This window comes from Gopherus evgoodei, chromosome 1 (genome assembly GCF_007399415.2).
Source record: "Gopherus evgoodei ecotype Sinaloan lineage chromosome 1, rGopEvg1_v1.p, whole genome shotgun sequence".
Taxonomy (NCBI): domain Eukaryota; kingdom Metazoa; phylum Chordata; order Testudines; family Testudinidae; genus Gopherus; species Gopherus evgoodei.
The window spans coordinates 47,471,695-47,494,550 of record NC_044322.1 but is presented as its reverse complement, the minus strand read 5'-3'; the positions used below and the strand labels follow the sequence as shown (position 1 = coordinate 47,494,550).

General features: G+C 42.6%; 1 protein-coding gene across 1 annotated transcript in view; it reads right to left on the bottom strand.

Annotated features, from left to right (window-relative positions):
• NBEA (neurobeachin) overlaps positions 1-22,856 on the bottom strand; it is an 853,790-nt gene that overhangs the window by 90,325 nt on the left and 740,609 nt on the right. The window contains 1 exon segment of the mRNA XM_030563353.1: positions 2,240-2,359. Within this exon segment, the coding sequence (XP_030419213.1) occupies positions 2,240-2,359 (120 nt within the window).

Below are 22,856 nucleotides of genomic sequence, written 5' to 3'. Positions count from 1 at the left end.
GGGGAGGTCTTCTACAGTGTTCTGAACTTCTCTCAGGAACTCAGAGTTGGAGCCATGACGTCCTGCACATAACTACCACATGGAAATGAATCAGGCTGCAGTGTCTGAGGCATGTAAGGATGCTTGAAGCAGTGATCTAGCTAGTAACCGATCCTCAGTGATGATGGCCTGAAATTGTTTCCTTTGCTCCTGTGGAAGATTATCAATAAAAGCTGTAAATTTATTGTAATTTGTGAAATTGTATTTAGCTAAGATCACTTGATAGTTTATGATGTAGCATAGAGAGATTATGGACTTCTATCCGAAGAAGTACAAGCACTTTTGGTGATAGTCATATGAGATAGACTTGCTTACTTTATTCGTTAATTGCATCCATCACTATAGAATGAAGTGGAGGTGGAAGAAGAAAAATTTAGAGTCCTTGAATGGGACAAAATACTTTTTAGCCACCTGTTTTCAAGTAGGCAGAACCATAACAGGTGTTTGACAAATAGTCTTTGCCAGGTCCTCATTAATAGGTAATGTAGCTCCAGATGGTGCTTCCTCATTGTAAAATGTCAAGCAATTTGTATTGTGAACCCTTGATTCTTACTATTCAAAGACTATTTTAATGAGGTCCTGAAATTTCTGGAAATCATTGGCCATAGATGGTGTGGATGCTTGACCACCTCAAATTGTGATGATGATGATGATGATGAGCAGACAGGAATCTGAGGAGTGGCCCCTTTATCTGCCCTAACCTTCTGTTCCTCAAATGTCTCCTTGTACTGGGGTCTCTATTGAGGAGAAGAGGACTGAATATCATTGTTGGAGCTGGTGATCTGGCAAACTGTCTGCACATATCTGAGGGACACCTATATGGCCATGCAGGGGCCCATATGAGAGATGGGGTGGCATCCTTGGTTGATCCCACCAGCCATGCTGTTGTGCACAAGTTTTGTCTGTGAGTATCAAAGTGTGGGTTAATATTCTGATAAACTCAGGACAGACAGCTGCAAGGGAGGGGTAGAATTCAGTCTCAGAGGGTTAAAAGGCCCTCCTCCGTATCAACTGGAGGGTAACTATGGGTCAATTAGAATCAGCTGAGAGGAAGCTACCTGATTGTATCTAAAACATCATAGATATCCAATAGAACACACACAAACTAAGCCTCTTCCATCTCATTGTATATTTGTTTCCTCAAGCTAAGGCAGAAATCCAATCCATAAAGAATGTTGTAGTACCTAGATGTGCAGAACAAATGGTATATAAGATCACACATTCTTCTGAGACACTTGTAATATTCACGTAAAAAGAGGTCCAGAATAAAAAGAGACTAGCGCCTCTATAGTTCCTTTGTTTTGTCAGGTCAATTCAGATGCCTAATGTTAATGTAATCGTGGTGTTTATATTTAATAATCTCAGAGGCAGTAATGGAACAATAAAACCTCTTTAAAAATTGATTTAAAAGGAAAAGCATGCACAATTAATATGGATGCTCCAGCCTTTGAATACAACCTTATTACTAGAGAAAATGAGAATCAGGAAAGGATCTTATTGTTTAAAATACTGGAAGATATGGGCTTCCTTTTGACAAGGTCCCATGTATATGTACAATAACCCTTTGCATTTAACAATAGGTAAGTAATAACAACAGTAAAATTACCCTGCTCTCCAGCTGTTTCTGTATATTGTGTAGATGTTGGTTTAATCGAATGCGTATTGTTGCATAATATCCCCAGGCACAGTCAAGTAAAAGCTAAAGCTGTACAAAAAAGCCTACATTTTAAATGGGTCTTGTCATTAATGCTTTATTAATTGCCCCAGGCAATGCAAACTCAGAGCTAGGCGAGCTATAACAATATGACACTTTAAGGTCAAATCCAATTTCTGCTGCATTTTATGGACTGGGCCAAATATTGAGTTAACAGCAGGAAAGAACAATTTATTGGCCTTTTTTCATATTCCAATTAACTGATCTAAATTAGATCAGATTTTTTTGTGGAAACAAAACAACTTTAAACCCTCAACATAACAGAATTGTTGACTGTTTTCTATTATGGCAACTCTATTTTCTAACAGTCACCTTCTACTTCAAGTGTGTATAATATACTGGGTTTTTATACAAAGGGAGTAAATAAAAAAAGCCTCTATGAGCCTATGAGAAACAAAACATCAGAAATGAAAATGCATAAACCATAGCTCCATGTTATTTAACACAACACATTACATGAATTAATATATGTAAAATTAAACCTACCTTCACATCTGAGGTATCTCTTTGGCTGTTTCTCCAAGATCTTGCCACTGAAGAGAAGGTTCGATCTGGATGGTCAAATTTTGCATCATTTGCATTAAGAAAGAATGTTGTGAAGGGCTCCTGTTACCAAACAAATGAGTACACATATAACACAAGAATGCAGCAGAATGGATCACACAGCAGTTTCCTAATGAAATGAGACATTTTTTAGTTTAAAATTAAAACATAAACAGTAGAATAATAATCGGCACCTCCTTTTACGCACACACATACACTTCTATTGATAATGAATTTTGTACCCTACAAATCTGATTGCTGGAATGGAAGGATACAATATTGCATATTCTGTCATAAGACTACTGTTGCCATGATAATTGGCAGGCAGGTATGCTCTGGTAATACTTTAATTGAAATCACCATTAAACTCTCTTTGTTACATATATTACTATGCCTGGTCTGATCAGCACAAGACTGCACATTCAAATTAAATCACATGAAAGCACCTACAAAGTTTTTATTTTAATATAATGCCGCAGTCTACTCCTGTTTTCTTCTCAGTTGGTAGGACTGGGTGGAGATATGGTGCCTCTTTTGACAGGTTGCTAAGATGCTGGGGGATTGGTCTGGCTTTATTGTTATTTTTTGGGCAACTGATTGAATAAGGTATGAATTTTATTTTGTTCTGTGAAGTATTGATTCTTTGTTCATGGTAATGAGTGAAATATAAAGATTAATAACTCAGAGCCTAAGAAGGACACTAACAATCAAAATAAATGAATATTATCATTTTATCTTTTTATATTATGCTATTCTGAACAGTTATGATACACTCTACCAAACTAGGATTCTATATCTTCAAGAAATATGCTACTAAGGGTTAGCTTTATTTGTTATCAGTACGTTATCTGTGCTGTGGAACTTGCATCAGAACAAGACTTGTGTACAACTAACTTGCTGTGTAACCTATATACACATCTCCCTAATTCCCACCTTCTTGTTTGTGCCTCTGACTTGCGTTATATCAACCATTAGATAAAATAGCAACTATTAAATTTAAACATTGTTACAAAAAAGGACTGTATCCCAGGAAAGCATTAATTTTCAAAAGATGTGATAGTAGATAACTGTTGGGGGCGGGGGGTCATAACTGAATATGACATTCTAGTGTGATGCTACAGCTACCGGGGCAAAGATTTCCTTACTTGTTCTCAGTCTGGGACCCTTGCCTTGCTCCTCAGTGTCTGTGAAGATGAGTATGAAATTAACCCATTATACTGAATAATATATGATATTCTTGCTGCTGTCTAGCAAATAATTCCAAATGGTGAAATTTTTATTCTATCTTTTTTCTCTTTTAAATGCCTAGGAAATTATGCACACACAAAAAGACATTAAAAGAATGCAGATTGCAAAGCGAAGGCACTCTAAAGCCTAATAATGGTAAGTTTTGCCATGAATCTTTGTCCATGCAACTTTGAAGCTCCCAATAAAGTCTGAATTAAAATAACCATATACTGTTTTGGTTGCAGGTCCCTAATACATGTTGCACTGTAAATGGTCCAGAGGATTCCCCACCTAGTTACTGCCGGAGTCAGACAGCATGCGGCAAGTGAGGCAGAGAACCACATATTACAGCAGGGGTAGTCAAAAGGCAGACTGCAGGCCAAATACAAACTGCCAGACACTTTTGAACGGACTCCAAAATCTTTTTTTTATTTATTATCATTATTTTTGTATTTTTGCTGGAGTCTGAACCTTGACTACACCTTTCCCAAAAAATTTGGATCTTGACAAAATTGACTCCCACACATTAAAATGAGGATAAAAAATATTCAACACTGGCACATTTGCTGAGCAGAGTCATAACACCAGACTGAATCAGGATGCAGATATGAACAGAGTTAAACTTGGGAGGGCAACTTTAACTTTGATGTGCCCATCAAAGCACTTTGGAATGCTTTACTTGGCGACCTTCATGTATGAAATAAGTACCCGGTAGATTCACATTACATGTTTTAATTAAAGAAAATTCTTATTGTGGTTTATAATTGAAAAAGCATTCTGTAATATTTACAATGGCAAAGTTTGCAAACTATGCCACTTTCCATCCTATTGATCCTGTGAATTTTAGATCTTATTATCTGTGCTTTCTAAAAGCCCCAGCCTCTCTCTTTTTTTTTTTTTAAACATTTATACTTTAATTTGATTTGAAGACCATTGAGAAACGATGGATGCTGAAATCCGAAGCAGTTGATGGATTTAAAAAAAGCAGAAGCCAGAAATATGATATAGTTACAGTAAATTATGTAAAAACATTAATCCAAAATTCCATGACAACATTATTTTAAGCATCTGAGACAAATATACAAAAGCAAGAAAATTCAGAGTCAAGGATTAAACCTGTAACAGTTGAGCACTACAGGGCGCCCTATTATGTTATCCTGCTATGACCTGTTGTGCCTATCTTTTGGATTTTTAATTCTTACCTGGAATTCAGAGCTTTTCCCAGGTTTATTTCAGATACTTCACTTAATTTTAAGGTGATTTTTATTATCTGGAAATATATGTGGTTGGAAAATATAAATATAGTTCATATCTGTATACAATACATTCATTCAAATTTTGTTCTGTGCTACAGATTATTTCACTAAAAAATTTTCTGTCTGTGAATGCTACAAAGCTACAAAATGTATTTCATTATAAGCCCATTTCAGTTGTTCATAGTATTCTGAATAAAATTGATACCACATTCACTGGCGATGGGATGAGACTTCTTCAACACTTGATTGCTACGATGTGGACCACTCCCTTTCCCCTCTAGAAGTTCAAGACGACGTGTTTTGAGCATACCCATTCCCCTCCAGTGGACAGACACTGGGGTCTGGATCATGCAGGGGATGGAAAGAGGAGGGACAATGTGAAATCTTGTCCTCACTGAAGTCAATGGGAATTTTAGCATTGACTTCAGTGAATTCCACTCAGGACACATTTAGGCTGGAAACAGGCCAAGGGTCATCATTTTGGCCATCACTGTTTCCCAGCTCTCCTCCTAATGTATGACATTGGGTCATCTGCTACATGACTTATTGCTCATTGGGGGTTTGGGGAAAAACTGGCCAGTTTTTCAGATCCACTAAGTGGATTGCCTATTGGGGTTGGGAATGGATTTTTCCCTACTACAGGCTTCCAGTGCCCACTGGGATTTATTGCTTTCTCAATTCAGTCTAGAGAAAGGCTTTTGGATTAACTTTGGATGAATATAGGGACAGCTGGCAGCAACCACTATATTTCCATTTTAAAGGATTACTGAGACCTCTTCATTTGAGAAATGTTAGCAATTCCACTGCTTGCAGAAGGTCACTGATATTCAGTTGGGAGAAACCCCTAAGGTTATTGCAGTGCCTTTTCTTTGTCCCATTACATTTCAATCAGATTTAGCTGAGTTGTGAAGTGTTACAAATCACCATTTCCTTTTCCTCACTTGTGTTCCTCAGAGCAATTTTTGCAGCCTGACAAAATCACTGAACATTGTAATAGATTGGATCCTACCATTGCCATGCTGCACTGTGAATGCCTGAGAGCTGCCAGAGCAGCTGTGGTGTGTGGGTAGGAAGAAAAGAGTCGAGATAGGCTTCCTTCAATGACATCCCCACTTCCCTGCACCCAGCATCCCATCTCATGTGGCATGCACTTTTACAATTCTTGGGGATGAGGAGACGAGAGAGCTGGGGCAGGCTCCCTCATCATCCCCTAGACCCAGCCATTGCCCCAGTGTCTTATCTCCCACACAGGGACTTGATTTGGGACAGGTGCTCCCCAACTCCTGGTTGGAAGGAGGTAAGAGAGCCACACCAGGATCCCCCATAATCTCTCAGACCCAGTACACGGTCCCAGTGACTCGTACCCACGTCTGAGGGCACCACAAGGACTAGAGCCCCCACGTCTGGGAGTGGGAGAAAAAGAGGCAGGCCAAGCTCCTCCTGTCCATCCTCTGAACCTAGCATATGACACCAGTGTTCCACCTCCCTATGCCAGGATAACAGCTTTTTCATGCTGCCAGCTAATGTAGGTAGTCTTGAAGCTCAAGTAGTAGTCATCTGCCACAGTGCTGAAGGCTCAAGATTCAAACCACACTGATGATAAAAGGGGCTGCGGGACTGTTACAGTCATACATAAGAGAAATTATTTTAACCTAGGAAATTACATGTAAACAACTATGTTAAAAGATTATTATTTAGGCTGCAACATAAAATACTCAAAAGTTAGGAAATCTCACGTTCGTGGTGACCCCTACAACCTAAATTCAGCTCACGCTTTAAGTACATAATCATAAACTATTTTTTCCATAGATCTCCTGGCTCATTCAGTTCACAGATTGGACACACAAAAGGGCCAAATTAAGGTTGCATCAGCACCATTAATCTGGCATTTCCTAATTTTTTAGTGCTTGACTCTGCAACCTCAAACAACACTCCTTTAAACGCGGTTCCTCACAGCATCGTGGAGGCACAGTTGGGGCAAACAAGACTAGATTTATAGTTATTGGTTGTATGGTGAGAGTCCCAGAAACCTCCATTGGACACAGTTACTTTTCTAGTGCGAGAGTTGGGTGGGTGTATATCACCTGTATCTTGTATTAAGGTAATAAAATTGTGTCCTGCTTAGGTTGCAAATCTATACACATAAACATCAGGACATAAAAAAGTTAAGATATATAGTCCATTTCACACATATGCACTCTTTTTGATTATTGAATAGGCTATTGTTGTATACTTTCTCTTGTGAGTACAATATGAGGAATTTAAAGATGCTCTTACTGACTTAGGGCCTGATCCAATACCCACTGAATTTAACTGAAATACTTTTATTAGCTTCAATGGACATTGGATCAGGTCTTTAACTTTTTCAAATACCCTGTCTTATTTGTTTACTGATAATAATCAACTATTATAAAACAAGAAATTTAAAATTTTAACTTCTACATATGTTCTACTGCATTACATACAGAAGGTGAGATCTACACTATCTGGGGAGTCTTTGTGTTAAAGCTAACTTGCACCACTGTATTGTATCAATGACACCATAGGTGCACATATTCTAAGATCGACTCATACAAACTGGTACTTTTCCATCATAGTCAGATAAGAACTTGCAGGTTAAAGGTCAACTCCAATGAGAGAACAACAGGGCTATGGACCTGGGAAAGGAAACTTTTATCGCTCATCCCAATGGTCATCACAGTATATTTATTTAGAATAAGGATTTTATTGAAACACGTCCATAAATTGTGTTAATTTGGGCTCATTTTTATTATACTAGTCGTATGTACCTATAAAGCTGGTGGGTTTTTTTTTCTGAAATCTATTGTCAGGTTAGTTAAATCTCTATTCAAGAGCACCTAACTACAGCATATCCATATATTTTAATGAAAACAACACACAAAAGAAACCAGGAGACTTCAAAATCAGCTGAAGGAACAAAACAGAAGATCTAGCATCACAGATAGAAGTTTGAAAACAAATGTCCTGCACTGCCTTGTTTTATGTTACTGTAACATTGTCTGGGTACACAGCAAGAAGGACTGGAGATTTCTTAGGGGTTTTAAATCAGGGCTGCAACTTAATTATATAGATGTCTGGGACTACCTGGCAGATGAAGTGTACAGCGTAGGCAAATCCATCCTTATTTAAATCAGTTCTCTGGGGCTTTCACCAGCCGCCCTTTGTTTCCATCCAGGTCCCCCAGCTGACCCATGGCTTGGACCTTACCATCCATCAGCCTCGTGAGAGGGTTTAGGAGGTCTATGAGAACAGAGGGGGTTGGCTCCCTGTCATGCTAGCAGGGCCGGCTCCAGGCCCCAGCGCGACAAGCACGTGCTTGGGGCGGCATGCCGCGGGGAGCACTCTGCCGGTTGCCGGCAGGCAGCTCCGGTGGACCTCCCTCAGGCATGCCTGCGGAGGGTCCGCTGGTCCTGCAGCTCCAGTGAAGCATCCACAGGCACACCTGCGGGTGGTCCACCAGAGCCGCTGGACCGGCGGACCCTCCACAGGGACGCCTGCGGGAGGTCCACCGGAGCCATGGGACCGGCAAGCGGCAGAGCACCCCCCGCGGCGTGCCGCCTTCCTTGGGGCAGCAAAATGGCTAGAGCTGGCCCTGCGTGCTAGTCATAGGAGGCCCCGAACCCCCTCCCACGTTCTGTTCCATTATCCAGTACCTCCTTTTAAGTCTTTTACCAGACCATTTATCTGGTCACTGGCTGCCCTCCCTGTGAAGTACATGCACTGAACATCCGCCACAAGGAGGCGCCAGACATTTGCTTGGCTGCCTCCCCCAAACCCTGCCAGGTTCCCAAACATCTGCCTCTTGACTAGCAGCCCTATTGGGGAGAAAGAACCCACTGTCCCATGTGTGATTGTCAAGGGGCACCAGCAGCTGCATTGTTCTTGACCTGGTATTGCAGCAACTGCCCTTAATGGAGGGCCGCATAGGCGACCCATTTTCTGGATCCTTGAATTGACAGGATTCCTAAAACCAACCAAACTAAACCAAACCAAACAACTTGTAAGCTGGAGCCAATAATGTGCATTCTGCCAACCACATGACATTCCGAGGTTCCATGAAGCCTGCAGCTTATGTAATCTGGCAAACTGGAAATGAGACAAGGTTTCTGCTATGCCTTTATCCATGCCGAGGACATGCTTGGAAGAAAAAACAGATGCCGAAGGTTGAGCATTGGAGAATGCCCTTACCAAATTTCCAATCCTGTGTGATTTGGAAGTTTGGCGATTGATAACCTGTACCACTTCCATGTTATTGCGCCAGAGGCACACCCTTATATTGGCCCCAAATTAATAACCATTTGTACCTGCACAATGATACCCCATTAAATTGATTAAGAAAACTTTTCCACACCCACAAGTCTTACTACATCTGTATAGCGACTCGCACATAATTGTATGGTCTGGCTTTACTAGCTGTTGCCGCTGCCAGCCACGCACAAAAATGCCTTCCCCGGGACAACAACCCTGCAAGCAAAGTTCAGCTCCAAGCCCAGGTAGGTTAATGTAGTGTAAAAGTTTTTGTTTGTTTAACCCAACTATTTAGCCAGGACCTGAAATGTACCCAACAGGTGAAAACAGTCATTTGACCCAGCTTGCCCAACGAACAAAATTTGGTTTAGTTCCACTGGCCACACCACTGCCCAGTGCAACGTTGTACTGAATTTTTGAAAGGCTGCACAGGATACTGAACAGTCCATGGACATAGCCTTGTGGAAATAAAATTGCTGGCGGCAGGTATCTTGCAAACATGCCTGTATTTACAGGAGTCGCGGAAACGACCATCATTATTAAATGCCCAGCAAATACTAGTTTGGGTCCGGGGCCCCTTTTGAGCTTGTTGCAGTATGAACAAACCCCTGGTGGCCTTGGTGTTATGCCCTTGAACCACAGTGTGTGATGCCACCTTATTCCAGTTTGTGTTGCTGCCCTTAATGTAAACTGCTTATGACATGCCTCCAAACATATTGGGTGCCCGTTTGATTATATTTGTATAATTAACAAAGGCTGGGCTACTGCCTGGATAGGCCTGTACCATAACACACACCTAGATGATGAGGGCAGCCTCCCAAATTTTTTCATGCTCTAGGTACCCTTGGCCTCTTGGGCAGTTCACTGTTTTGCTTTCCTTGTCCATGTTTAGTGTCTGTGAACACCTTCCTGTGCCATAGGGATATTACATGCACAAATAGCCTGTGAGTGAATTATATATTTAGTTGCACTGAGTAGGTGAACTCCCTTGGATAAGCTACACTGGCATAACCATATCGAGGACTGCATGTAAGGAGTTCTGTAGAGCCCTGCTCCTCCATAGTTCCCCCGGGAGTGTCTACTCTGTCCCCTGTGGTTACATGCCCTGATGGCCAATGATTTGCCATGTGCCCCTTCCCTGTCCTGCTGCTGAAACTTGAGCCCATGTTGGGCCTAACTTGTCACCCTGTGCAGACTCATCACACCTACCTGCCTGAAGCTGCTGTTGTAAATGCAAATTAGCTGGCAGCAGCTGTGTAATACCGTCATTGCCCCCCACTGATGGTGACACCCCTGGGTGGGTCTGTCCAGGCTTCTCAATCTTCCACTCCTGGGTCCTGAATATTTAATACTGCAATCGGCTGACTCTTGCTCCCCTTAGTTGAACTCGCTGAGTGACTGGTTGAGCATGGTCCGTGCACCTGGCTGTGGCCCCTGCAACTGCCACCCTTTGCCAAGCTGGATATCACCTCTGCCCAGAACCGGCTCTACCATTTCTGCTGCCTCAAGCAACAACAACAACAACAAAAAGCTGCCCAAACTGCCGAAGCAAAAAAAAACAAAACAAAAAACAAAAAAAACAAAAAAAAACCCCTCCTAGACTGTGCCACCCCAAGAATGGATGAAATGGCACCCCTTAGCATGTGCTTCCTCCACTGGTGCCTGGAGCCAGCCCTGCCTCTGCCATGCCTTTCCCCAACCTCTGTGTGGTTTAGATTAGACTCATCCTCGGGATCAGCATTACTCCCATCTCTTGTCTTAGGTGGAAGAAAACATCCTGTTTTTAGGTGACCTTGTGCCCTTTGAAGTGTTGTAACGCTGTGGAGAAAACCTCAGAAACAATAAAAGCAGCAAAGAGTCCTGTGGCACCTTTGCATGCATCCAACGAAGTGGGTATTCACCCACGAAAGCTCATGCTCCAATACGTCTGTTAGTCTATGAGGTGCCACAGGACTCTTTGCTGCTTTTACAGATCCAGAGTAACATGGCTATCCCTCTGACACTCAGAAACAATGTCACTGACCATTTGACCACTCCATTAATGCACACAGCCCGCTCACCTGAGTACATGGACACTTTCCTATGATCATTTGCCTCCCTTAGTCCATGAGGATGCCCTGGGTTATGCTTTGGGTTATTAAAGCACACCCTGAGCAGTAACAGTCTATGTACTTGTGAGCCCCCTTGCCCCTGCTGCAGTACTGTCTTGGGTTCCCTTCCAGTCCCTGGGCTCCCCTAGGGCTGCTCTGCCTGTGCCTGTCCACTTTCCAGCAAAGGTATAGGCACGTGAGCAGCAAGCAGCACACAGCCATGAAACAGTAAAAAAAAAAAAAAAAAAAAAAATAGCATCAGAGGGGTAACCGTGTTAATCTGGATCTGTAAAAGCAGCATACATTCGATGAAATGGGTATTCACCCACGAAAGCTCATGCTCCAATATGTCTGTTAGTCTATAAGGTGCCACAGGACTCTTTGCTGCTTTTAAAAAAAAATGTTTCCCCTTGCTCTGTCCCTATTCTCCCCCCCGACACATATGCACTCTTTTTGATAATTGAAAAATGAGCAATGAGTCATGCATCATGACCTGAACTACATGGGTTCAGAACAAAAGATAAAGGGGTACGCCATGATATCAAAATCAACGTTCTACCTTGTTTGTTTAATTAAATCCAGTTTCAAATGATGTATACGGTACCTTTTACTGGTAAACAAATAGGGGATGAAAGGATGGCTTTAGAGGAGTAATGTCAGGAGCACACCTTCTACATAACATGACTCTAACATAGCTGACTGGGACTGTCCTCAGAGATTGGTATCGTATAGAACAGGGGTAGGCAACATATGGGACGCGTGCCGAAGGCGGCCATGTGAGCTGATTTTCAGTGGCACTCACACTGCCCAGGTCCTGGCCACCAGTTCAGGGAGCTCTGCCTTTTAATTTAATTTTAAATGAAGCTTCTTAAACATTTTAAAAACCTTATTTACTTTACATACAACAATAGTTTAATTATATATTATAGACTTACAGAAAAAGACCTTCTAAAAATGTTAAAATGTATTACCGGCACGCGAAACCTTAAATTAGAATGAATAAATGAAGACTCGGCATACCAATTCTGAAAAGTTGCCGACCCCTGGTATAGAACCTTTTTCCTTTATCACATTAATAAACCTGACTGAGACTGGTTCTTTGATCTCTTGAGTATATTCATAACAAAATAACATACCAAAGTGTGGTCAAGAAATTGACTAACAACAGATGTTGCTAAAGTGTCATTATAAGAATTTTATTTTATGAATATTCTTTATATTTAAATCACCAAAACATGCAGTTCTGTATAGGAGTCATTCAACTCATTTGTCACAACTAGAAGTGAAACCATATAAAAATTCATGAAGTGTAAGAATGGGGCCCCTCTGCAATCTTTCACACTGAGCATCATCTGCCTTTTTCAAAAATTTAAAAATTGATCATGAATTTCCCTAATACTTTCATACAAGTGCACTCTATAGAGTTAATCATAATATCTGGAAATATCTTCATTATGGCCATAAATTTCTTCCATGAAGCCAACTAAACCTACCTTCCATCATAAACCAGCAAACAAAAAGAACCTTGAAATTCATGGCCACAATGAAGACATTCAGAAAGTATGTAAAATGCATACTCTATGCTGTCTGATTTTATTTTTTTTTGGTGAACATCGAGAATTGTTGTTCCTCATGACCAATAAAACTCAGGCAATAAAACTTGACATTCACCCCAACAGAAGTTTGGATATTTCAGATTTTCATATTGGGTAATATTGCTATTTCTCACAACCACTTTAGGCTGTGCTTTTTCCCCCTTTGAATTACAAGTGCTTCTTAATTTAGCTAATAATTTCATATATAAAAATATAAGCTATTTTTGTTACTGTGGTCCAATAGTTTCCATCAAACTGAACAATACTACAGTAATTCACTTTGCAATTACTATGTTTACTTATGTAATCATTTTATTTTAATAGTTGCATTTGAAAAACAACATTTTATTACACTCTATAGTGTTGACTAATATATGATTAGCATATATATATATATATATATATATATATATATATATATATATATATATATATAATGCTGATAAATGCTTGGAATATATATTGTGGGTAGTATTAAGTAAACATGTTATTATGCATTAGTATAGCAGTGTTACAGCCCAAATTGGCCCGTACCTTTGCTGTAATCCTGTATACAGTACTTATGCTAAGTATCCCATAACACCTTGCATTAGTCGAAGTAAACCTTTGCTTGAGTAGATAGGAAAACTCGCAGGATATTATCAGAATGCAGTCTAACATGTACAATGTATTAGTTTAAATAGAAGTTAACTAGACATTGACTGCTTTTATTCTGTTTAGCATTAAAAATTCTTAATTGTATAACTTTTCTTCTACATTATCTTGGCTTGGGAGAGTTTCTGGGTCAGCTGTACCACTCTCAAGAGTGGATGTAAATAGCTCTGATGAGGCCTCATCATGCTGAACTACTACTCTGAAGCTGTATTGATTTTTAGAGTGTTTTTGGGAGATGGAATGAAGTGTCCCAGAGTTTATACCAAAAACTTTTAAGGTATATTGGGGCAGTTGTTTTTATTATAATATATTCTGCTTATTAGCATCCCCTTGGTTTCCAGCAAAAAGTTGCTATTATCCAACAGTTGCCCAATAAGTGCAAGCCAGGTTTTCAGCCAGGGAAGGGAAGCACTGGGGAAGTGCAGCCAGGGAAGGAAGCACTGGGACTTGCCTTTGTGGGCTGCCTGTGGGTGGGACAGCTGTGAGGAAGAAGCTACAGCTCGGATGACAGGGCCTTCCACAAGAAGGGAAGACTGTGGGCAGGCAGCAGCGCCACTGGGGATAGGACAACAACGGGGGGAAGTACTGTGCAGCTCTGCACGCTCCCAGCAACCCCATGCCTTGTGGAAAGCCCTGGCACCCAGGCTATATCCTCCTTCCCCATTGCTGCACTGCCCAGAGCTTCCCTTCCCAGCCCACAATGTCAAGATTCTGTCTGGGGCTTCCTCACTGGGCAGGATGTAGGTACTCCAGGGCCTTATCTCCTGTGCAGTTCCAGGGCATAGGCAGGTTTGCAGGGCTGCAGCCAGGGAAAGCATGTCCCATCGCTTCTTTTCCTGGCTGCAAACCTGCCTGCAGCTGGGGCATTTCTTCCTCCAAAACTTCCCATAAGCTGCATGCCATTGCCAATATCTGTATGCCATTAACACTAAAGTCAATGAGATGGGATTAGTTCACAACAAAATGTTGGTATTAACTGGAAGTTGTTAATATCAGACTTGCTCTGAAGTGGCTTCTACGGTCTTCTACTGCAGAGGTGCTTAGTGGCCTCACTCAGGGATTAGGCCTCATTGTGCTAGGCCCTGGCAACGGGCGAGGAAGAGGACAAACTACTATTTATAGTATCAGAGGGGTAGCTGTGTTAGTCTGGATCTGTAAAAGCGGCAAAGAGTCCTGTGGCACCTTACAGACTAATAGACATATTGAGCATAAGCTTTCGTGGGTGAATACCCACTTTGTCGGATGCATCCAATATGTTTGTTAGTCTATAAGGTGCCACACAACTCTTTGCCGCTTTTACTATTTATAGGCCTCACTGAAGAGTGAGTTTTAAGAAGGGACTCAAAGGATGACAATGTGATAGTTTTACAGGGACACCCTGTCATGTATAAAGGTACTTGAGAGAAAATTGGACTACCAAGGAAAGTTTGGACCATTAGCAGAATGAAGGTGAAAGCTATTGACACCATAAGAGTGGAAAGAGTCAGGGACAAGATTTTAAGGACCTGGAAAATAGGAAAAGTCCATGTATTAGAGAAGGGTGAACCAGTGGTAGAATGCAGAGAGGAGGTGATTGTCACAGTGATGAGTTAGAGAGATTTTAACAGCATTGTTTTGAATTGACTTTTGGGGAGCACGATTGCATCTGTCAGTGTGAGAAAGGAAGAGGTTGTAATAGACAGGACCCATGTAGAACACCTACCATTTCAAAAAATGAATTAAGAATAATACCTAAAAAGAATAAATAAAACCCGAACCATTGTGTTCTGCATGCAGATTGCTAAGTCCAGAAGTCCCAATACATATCTGATGCCCAAAAATCATAGTATTACGGTAGTAATGACCAGATTCTCTTCTCAACCTCTCATACAGTATTTGATACTGTGGACCTCTCCCTCTTCTCTTTTCTTTCTTTCCTTTTCTTTCGCTAGGTTTCTGCTACTCTGTACTATCTTTGTTCTTTTCCTACTTTGACTACCTCACTCCCAGCACACTTTGGTAATTCCTCTTCCTCCTCCTTCACCCCTCATTTGTTTCTTCTTTTTCTTGGGCAACTCAGTCTGCTTCGTGGATTTAGCTACCACATTCACCTCTCTCTCTTTTTCTGTCCCTTCTGTGCAATCCTGTATCTCCAACATCTCCTCCTGACGTCCTGCCAGTTTCTCAATCTACAAACTGAGCTCAACTTTACTTCCTTTGACCACAGACAACTCATTTACACTCCTTGACCTAAGATTGCAAACTCCTTGGTATATTTCACTCTTACCTAGTCGTCTTCCCTCACAAACTCTTGTCAAATCTTATTCCCATTCCCGAAATCCACCATTCCTCTTTGTCCTAACTAGTAAACCTGTTTTATCCCTTATCTATCAACTTACAGCTCTTCTTCTTCGGTTCTATGCTACAGTCAAAATCACCATTCTGACCATATTACCCCTTAGTCCTAATGCTCTTTTACTATCTCTTTACACATCTGTTCCAAAGTCTTTATTCTTACTTTCCATACTATAGAGAACTCTGTTTGATCACAGTTTGAGTTTCTTCCTTCTCTTCTCCCTTTTCACTTTGCCCTCTCTTCCCTTCACTTCCTTTGTTTCCTTCCATTCATGACTGCCCTTTTTTTTTTTTGGCTTGCCATTCCCTGTGTTGGGAACACTCTATCATCCCTATGTGCTCTCTCTTCTCTAAATCTGCTCTCAAAATTAACTTCTTTTGGCTATCTTGACATCACTGATCTCCTCTTTGACACTATCTGCCCCCTCTCTAACATATCACTACATTAAAATATTTTAAAACAAGAGAAAATCATGAAACAAATAAAATAATTATCTTAATCCTTGAAAACAACACTGTTCTGTGAGCAGTTTTTTTCATTCTTTCCCCTTGTTTCCTCTCTCTCTTCCCTATGGTCTTATTATTTCTCACCACGTTATTTGTCAGATTTATATGGCAAGACCATCAAGGCAGGTACCTGGCCCTCTTCTTTCTTAGTTAGTGTTAAATAAACAAACAACCAAACAAACAACAAGATATTAGCTTAATATAAGAAGTGAGTACTTCTTTGTGTATTTTACATTCAGTCAATAAGAGAAAGTTACTCACCTTGTGAAGTGATGATGGTCCTTCAAGATGTGTGTCCCTATGGGTGCTCCACTGTAGGTGTATCTGCGCCCCTGTGCCTCTAATTGGAGATTTTTGGTAGCAGTGTCTATTGGGTTGACACGTGCTCTCCCTTCCTCGTGGTCTGCTTATAGGCTATGGAACGCTGCGTGGGTGAACTCCCCTCAGTTCCTTCTCTATGGCAGAGCCCTTATGGAGAACTCTGAAGTAGAGGGGAGGAGGGCGGGTACACACATCTTAAAGAACCATTGTTACTGCATAAGGTGAGTAACTTCCTCTTCTTCTTCTTCGAGTAGTGTCTCTACGGGTGCTCCTCTGTAGATGACTTCTGAGCAGTATCCACCACTAGAGGCTGGGACTTCAGAGTGGAGTCTGTTACTACAGAGAGTACTGTGGAGTCGAAGATGGCATCAGATTCTGAATTTCCAGTGATCACATAATATTCTGCGAAAGTGTGGGTGGAGGCCCAAGTTGCCGCTCTGCAGATTTCCAAAATAGGGACATCTTTAAGGAATGTGACCAAGGTAGAAATTGACCTCATGGAGTGTATACAGACTCTGAGTGGAGGCAGCAGGTTGTGCCCTTGATAACAAGGATTAATGCAACCAGAGGAGCATTTGGATAGTGTTTGAGCCACTACTGTGCAGTGTTTGATTCTTTCCACAAATGAAAGGAAGAGTTTATGGGACTTCCTGGAGTCCTTAGTCCTGTCCAAGTAGAATGCTAGTGTTCTTCTAACATCTAGCATATGCAGAATCAACTCCCTGATGTCACAATGAGGTTTTTGGGAAAAAAATCAAGAAGGTGGATCTGTTGATTCATATGGGAAGCGGAGGCAACTTTAAGGAGAAACTTGGGATGCGGCCTCAGAGTTACTTTGTCTTTTAAAAAGACTGCGCGTGGTGGGTGTGCCATCACGGTTGCTATTTCTCCCATGCAGCTAGCTGAGGTGATGGCAATTAGAAATGTTGTCCTCATGAACAGGTGTAAGAGACAGCAAGTTGCAATGGACTCAAAAAGAAGTCTAGTCAAAGCCCTGAGAACTAGGTTAAGATCTCAGGCTGGAGTGGATGGTCTCACGTGCGGGGGAGAGATTTCCAATGCCCTTAAGGAATCTATGCGTCAGTGGGTGAGGAAACACAGAGTATCCACCTACCTAGTGGTGGAAAGCCATTTTCGCCGCAAGATGTATGTTAAGGGAGATGAGTGAGTTTTGACCTCAAGTCTAAAATGTAGTGTAAAATCAGAGGGAGAGAAGATGAGGTTGAGTTTATGTGCTTAGGATGACAACAGGCTTGGAATTGTTTCCATATTGTAGGTAAGTACATTGAGTGGTCAATTTTCGGCTGTATAGCAACACATCTTTCACCTCATCATAAGCCTTGGAACCAAGGAGCCAAGCTGGAGGTGGACTTGCTGGTTGGGGTGAACCATCATCCCATTGTTTTGAGAGGAATGGGCCGAAGAGCAACTGGAGGACATATTGCCTTCTGTGTCAGGTAAGGGAACCATACTTATCTTGGCCAGGAGGGGCAATCATAATAACTCCCACTTTGTCTCACTGATTTTTCAACAGATAGAAAAGGAAACTGGGGAAAGGCATATAAGAGGTCCCCGTCTGATGGGAGGATGAGGGCATCTCCCAATGAATGTTTCCCAAAGCCGGCCATGGAGCAGTAATGAGGACATTTCTTGTTCCAGTTAAGTAGTGAAGAGATCTGTAAGTCAGGGTTCCCCAAGGGGTGAATATATCTTGAAGCACTTCTGAGTTCAATTCCCCTTCGTGGTCATGACAAAAATTCCAAGTGAGACTATCAGTGGTCACTTTCTGTATCCCTGGCAAATAGCTGAGATGAGCACACTGTGATGGTTGCACCAATTCCAAAATTTGAGTGCTTCTGTGCAGAGGGAGGGAGATCTGGTACCCCACTACCAATTTATACAAACATACAAGCTATATTGTCCATCATGACCTTTGTGTGGGTGTTCTTGATCAAAGGCAGAAAGGTACACAGATGTTCCTGATAGCCCTTAGCATCAAAAGCTTGATATGGAGGGTCACTTCTGTGGAAGGCCACTTGCCCTGAACCTTGTGGTTGCGTAGGTAAGCTCCCCAGCCTATTAGAGAGGCATCCATCTGTGAGTCTGTGTAGTGGGAGGAATGCTCTTGCTTGTACTGCATTGAGATTGATCCTGATAAACTCCAGTCACTGTACTGGGGTTAGTGCACCACTATGATGGAGAGAATCTTGGAGAATATCCTGGCTGGAGCAGTCTGTACTGATAACTGTCCTGCCCAAAGGTTAACCATAGGAAATCTGCTGTACATGTTGTATCAAGACATGGAAGTAGACATCTTGTAGGTTGAGGGCTGGAAATCACTCTCCTTGCTCTAGAACTGGAATAATGGCTGCTAGCATGACCCTCTTGAACATCTGCACCTATACGTATTTGTTTAATGCCCTTAGATCTAGAATGGGCCTCCAACCTCTCTTTGCCTAGGGGATCAGGAAATAATGGGAGTAAAACCCCTTGCTCCTGAGTTTCATCAGGTTCTATGGCCCATAGGCATAACAAATGATCTATTTCCTGATGAAGTAAGTTATCATGAGTGTGGTCGCTGAAGAGGGAAGGGGAAGGAGGATTGGGATGGGGGAGGGACATGAATTGAATGCCGTAATCCTTCAAAATAATCTCTAGGACTCATCTGTCAGAGATCATATTCTCCCAACTGCTGTGAAAGAGGGCCAGGCAACTTCTAAAGAGGCATGACAGCTGTGTACATGGCAGCTGTGTTGCAAAGTAGAACTGTTCAGGCCCTCAACCAACCCATCAAAAGAGCTTAGAAGAGGTGGTATGATAGGTTGCAGATTGGAGTGCTGACTGCTTCTGCTTTTCAGCCCTGATCCTCTTACGCTGCAGCTCGTAACAGTGCTGAGATGGTGGGTATTGAGGAGGTTATGACCTGTGCTGTGGTTGAGAGGTATATCTACTCTTCTGTCCACAGTGTAGATTCCCAGGGAGCATAATGTGGTCCGTGAATCCTTCAGAATGTGGACAGAAGAATCTGTCTTCTCGGAGAAGAGCTTGGGCCCTTCAAACTGGAGATCTCTGCAGCTCTTGGGCAACCCAGAAATGTATAGCCAAGAAGCCTGCCTCATTACCACTGCCATGGAGACTGGGCAGGCCACTGTAACAACTATGTCCATGCTGTCTCTGGCACCAGCCTGGCTATTAACTGACCCTCAGTGAAAATGGCCTGAAACTGCTCCTTTTGTGTCTCTGGTAAATGTTCCGGAAACGCACTCAGTTTCCCATAATTAATAGACTCATATTTGGCCATGACAGCTTAATTTTGCAACTCTAAATTGTAATGTCACAGACAACTATGCTTTCCCTCCCAAGCCTGATCACATGGGGTAAACTTGGCACGATGCTGCTTGCCTCATGCATTAACCACTATGATGGAGTTGCGTTGCAGATGTTGAAACAGGAAGTCTGCTTTTTTGGGAGGGATGTAGCATTGTTTTTTCATCTCTCTTGCTCATAGATTCATAGGCTTTAAGGTCAGAAGGGACATTATGATTTTCTATTCTGCTTCCTGCACAACACAGGCCACAGAATTTCACTCATCCATTCCTGTAACAAACCCCTGACCTATGAGCTACTGAAATCCTCAACTTGTGGTTAAAGACTTCAAGGTTCAGAGAATCCTCCAGCAAGTGGCCCATGCCCCAGCTGCAGAGGAAGGCAAAACCCCCCAGAGCCTCTGACAATCTGCCCTGGAGAAAAATTCCTTCTCAACCCCAAATATGGCGATCAGCTAAACCCTGAGCACGTGAGCAAGACTCACAGCCAGACAGCCAGGAAAGAAGGTTGCTGGTTGGGTGTGATGGAGGCTGCCATATGACTCCAGCAGGATCTAGAATGCCTCATTAATTGGGAAGGAAATTCGGATGAGGAGGAGGTGTGCAAAATATCCCCAACTTATGATGTGTATTTGCCATCTCCTGTAAGGGAACCAGCTCATCTGTCACCCTCTTGGTAAGATCCAGAAAGTTCTTAAATCATCACTAGTGATAGCAGCAAGGCATTACAGCCTCATCTGGGGAGATGAGAAGAAGTTTGCTGGAGGGGTAACTTTGAGCCTCCTCTTGTTCTGAAAAGCTTCCTCCTCTCTGAGCTCTGGACAGCCAGCTGTAGGATACCATCTGGTGGATCCTTTTGGAAAGCCACTGAACATCTGTGATGTGTGGGATGTGTATGTTGCCCAAGGATCACAATATGCCATTGGGCGGGGAAGGGGAAAGCAAGAGCATGGGGGTTACCCAGAGGGCCTGTATCATAATCATGGGTTGGCTCAGTGGAATTGAGGAGGGCCCTTGTCTTGTGATGGGGGGCCAAGAAAAGGACCTCCTCCCTCCCCTCCTGGCCGCTATCAGACACTGCACTAGGTAACGGCAGCGCTCTTGAGTATTGGTGGTACATGGCCTGGTACGGAGAGTGATTCCAGGTGCCAGGATGTTCTCATACAAGGCCCCCGGGTACTGAGTAATGGGGATTGAGGACTCTTCCCCAACCATCAGGTCTCCAGGATACTGGAGCTCATGCAGTACTGTGGCTAACTCTGCACTGATAGGAGCGTCTGAGATATGCTGTCAGTACCGATGGTTGAGAAGGTGCAGAGTACTCCCTAGACACGAGTTTTGTCACAGCCGGTACCAAAAGTTCTCTCTGTGCCACTCATTTAAAGATGGCATGGTAATTGTCTTTGTCCTTGGGGGATGGTATAGCTGCCTGAGAGCCTGAGCCCCTGGCTTCTCCAGGTGGTGCAGCAGAGCTCATAATGGAGGCCCCCTTCTGGGTTCCATGCTTCAGAGCTGCCAGTGTTGTCGGCACCGAGGTGGCCACACTGGGGAACCCCTCTGGCTGGCCAATGACTCAGAGTCCTTTTTTCCTAGACTTTACAGGGGGAAACTGTTTGTTTTTTTCCACGACTCTACCCCCTTTGAAGTTAAGGCTCCGGGGATGATCCGGGGTCCGCATCGGAGTCCCCTGGAGACTGAAGTGTCTTCTCCATAAGGAGGAGTTTTAACTCTAGCTCTCAGTTCCTGCAAGACTGCAGCTTTAGCTGGTGGCAGGGGAAGCATTTCTGAGGGATATGGGAGTCTCCCAGACACCAGTCACAGTGAGAGTGCCTAGCTATTGCAGGAATTGACTCCTTGCAGGAGACTTCCATGGTGTCAAGTATTAGAGGGGTAGCCATGTTTGTTGCTTTTTACAGATCCAGATTAAGAGTCCTGTGGCGCCTTATAGACTAATAGATGTATTGGAGCATAAGCTTTTGCGGATGAATACCCACGTCTGACGAAGTGGGTATTCACCCATAGAAGCTTATACTTCAATACATCTATTAGTCTATCAGGTGCCACAGGACTCTTTGTTGCTTCTGGCAGGAGAGAGATCTCTTGGAACCTGGAGAGCTGGGCATGCCTCTGGGCATGGGGCTATCACCCTCTAGCAATGAGGAATGCAAAAGAAAGGTCTTCCTTCCTACTCTTCTTTTTCTCTCTTTTTGTTAACTGAAAAAACGTAAAGAGTCTTCTAAATGCCCTCTCACACCTCGAGGAGGGGAGAATCCCCCCAGACAGGGCAGGAAATTTAAACAAAAGTTCTTTTTTTCCCCTTTAAACACAATGGAATAAAAAGGAAATACTAACTTTTAAGGAGAATAAAAGAAACAAAAACAAATACTACTTATGCTAATGATGCAGATAAGGAAGGGACAACTGCTTGCTCTGTTTGAGGCCAAAGGTGGTTGAGAAGGAACTGAGCAGGGGTTTCACCTGGGCAGTGCTTGATAGCTTGTAGGCAGACCATGAGGGAGGGAGAATGCATGTGCAGGCTTAAGGGACACTGTAAAAGCAGCAAAGAATCCTGTGGCACCTTATAGACTAACAGACGTTTTGGAGCATGAGCTTTCGTGGGTGAATACCCACTTCCTCAGACGCATTCACCCACGAAAGCTCATGCTCCAAAACGTCTGTTAGTCTATAAGGTGCCACAGGATTCTTTGCTGCTTTTACAGATCCAGACTAACACGGCTACCCCTCTGATACTTAAGGGACACTGCTACCAAAAAATCTCTGATTAGAGGCACAGATACATCTACAACAGAGCACCCATAGGGACACTACTCGAAGAAGAAGCAGAGTCTTCAGATTAAGAACTTTCGAACAAACAAAAGGAGCTCTTTTCTTGAATACAGGCCAAAATTAGCAGGCAAACATGCAAATGAAATCGCAGTTTTTAAAACACTTGAGGAAGACAAGTGTACAGGAACCATATG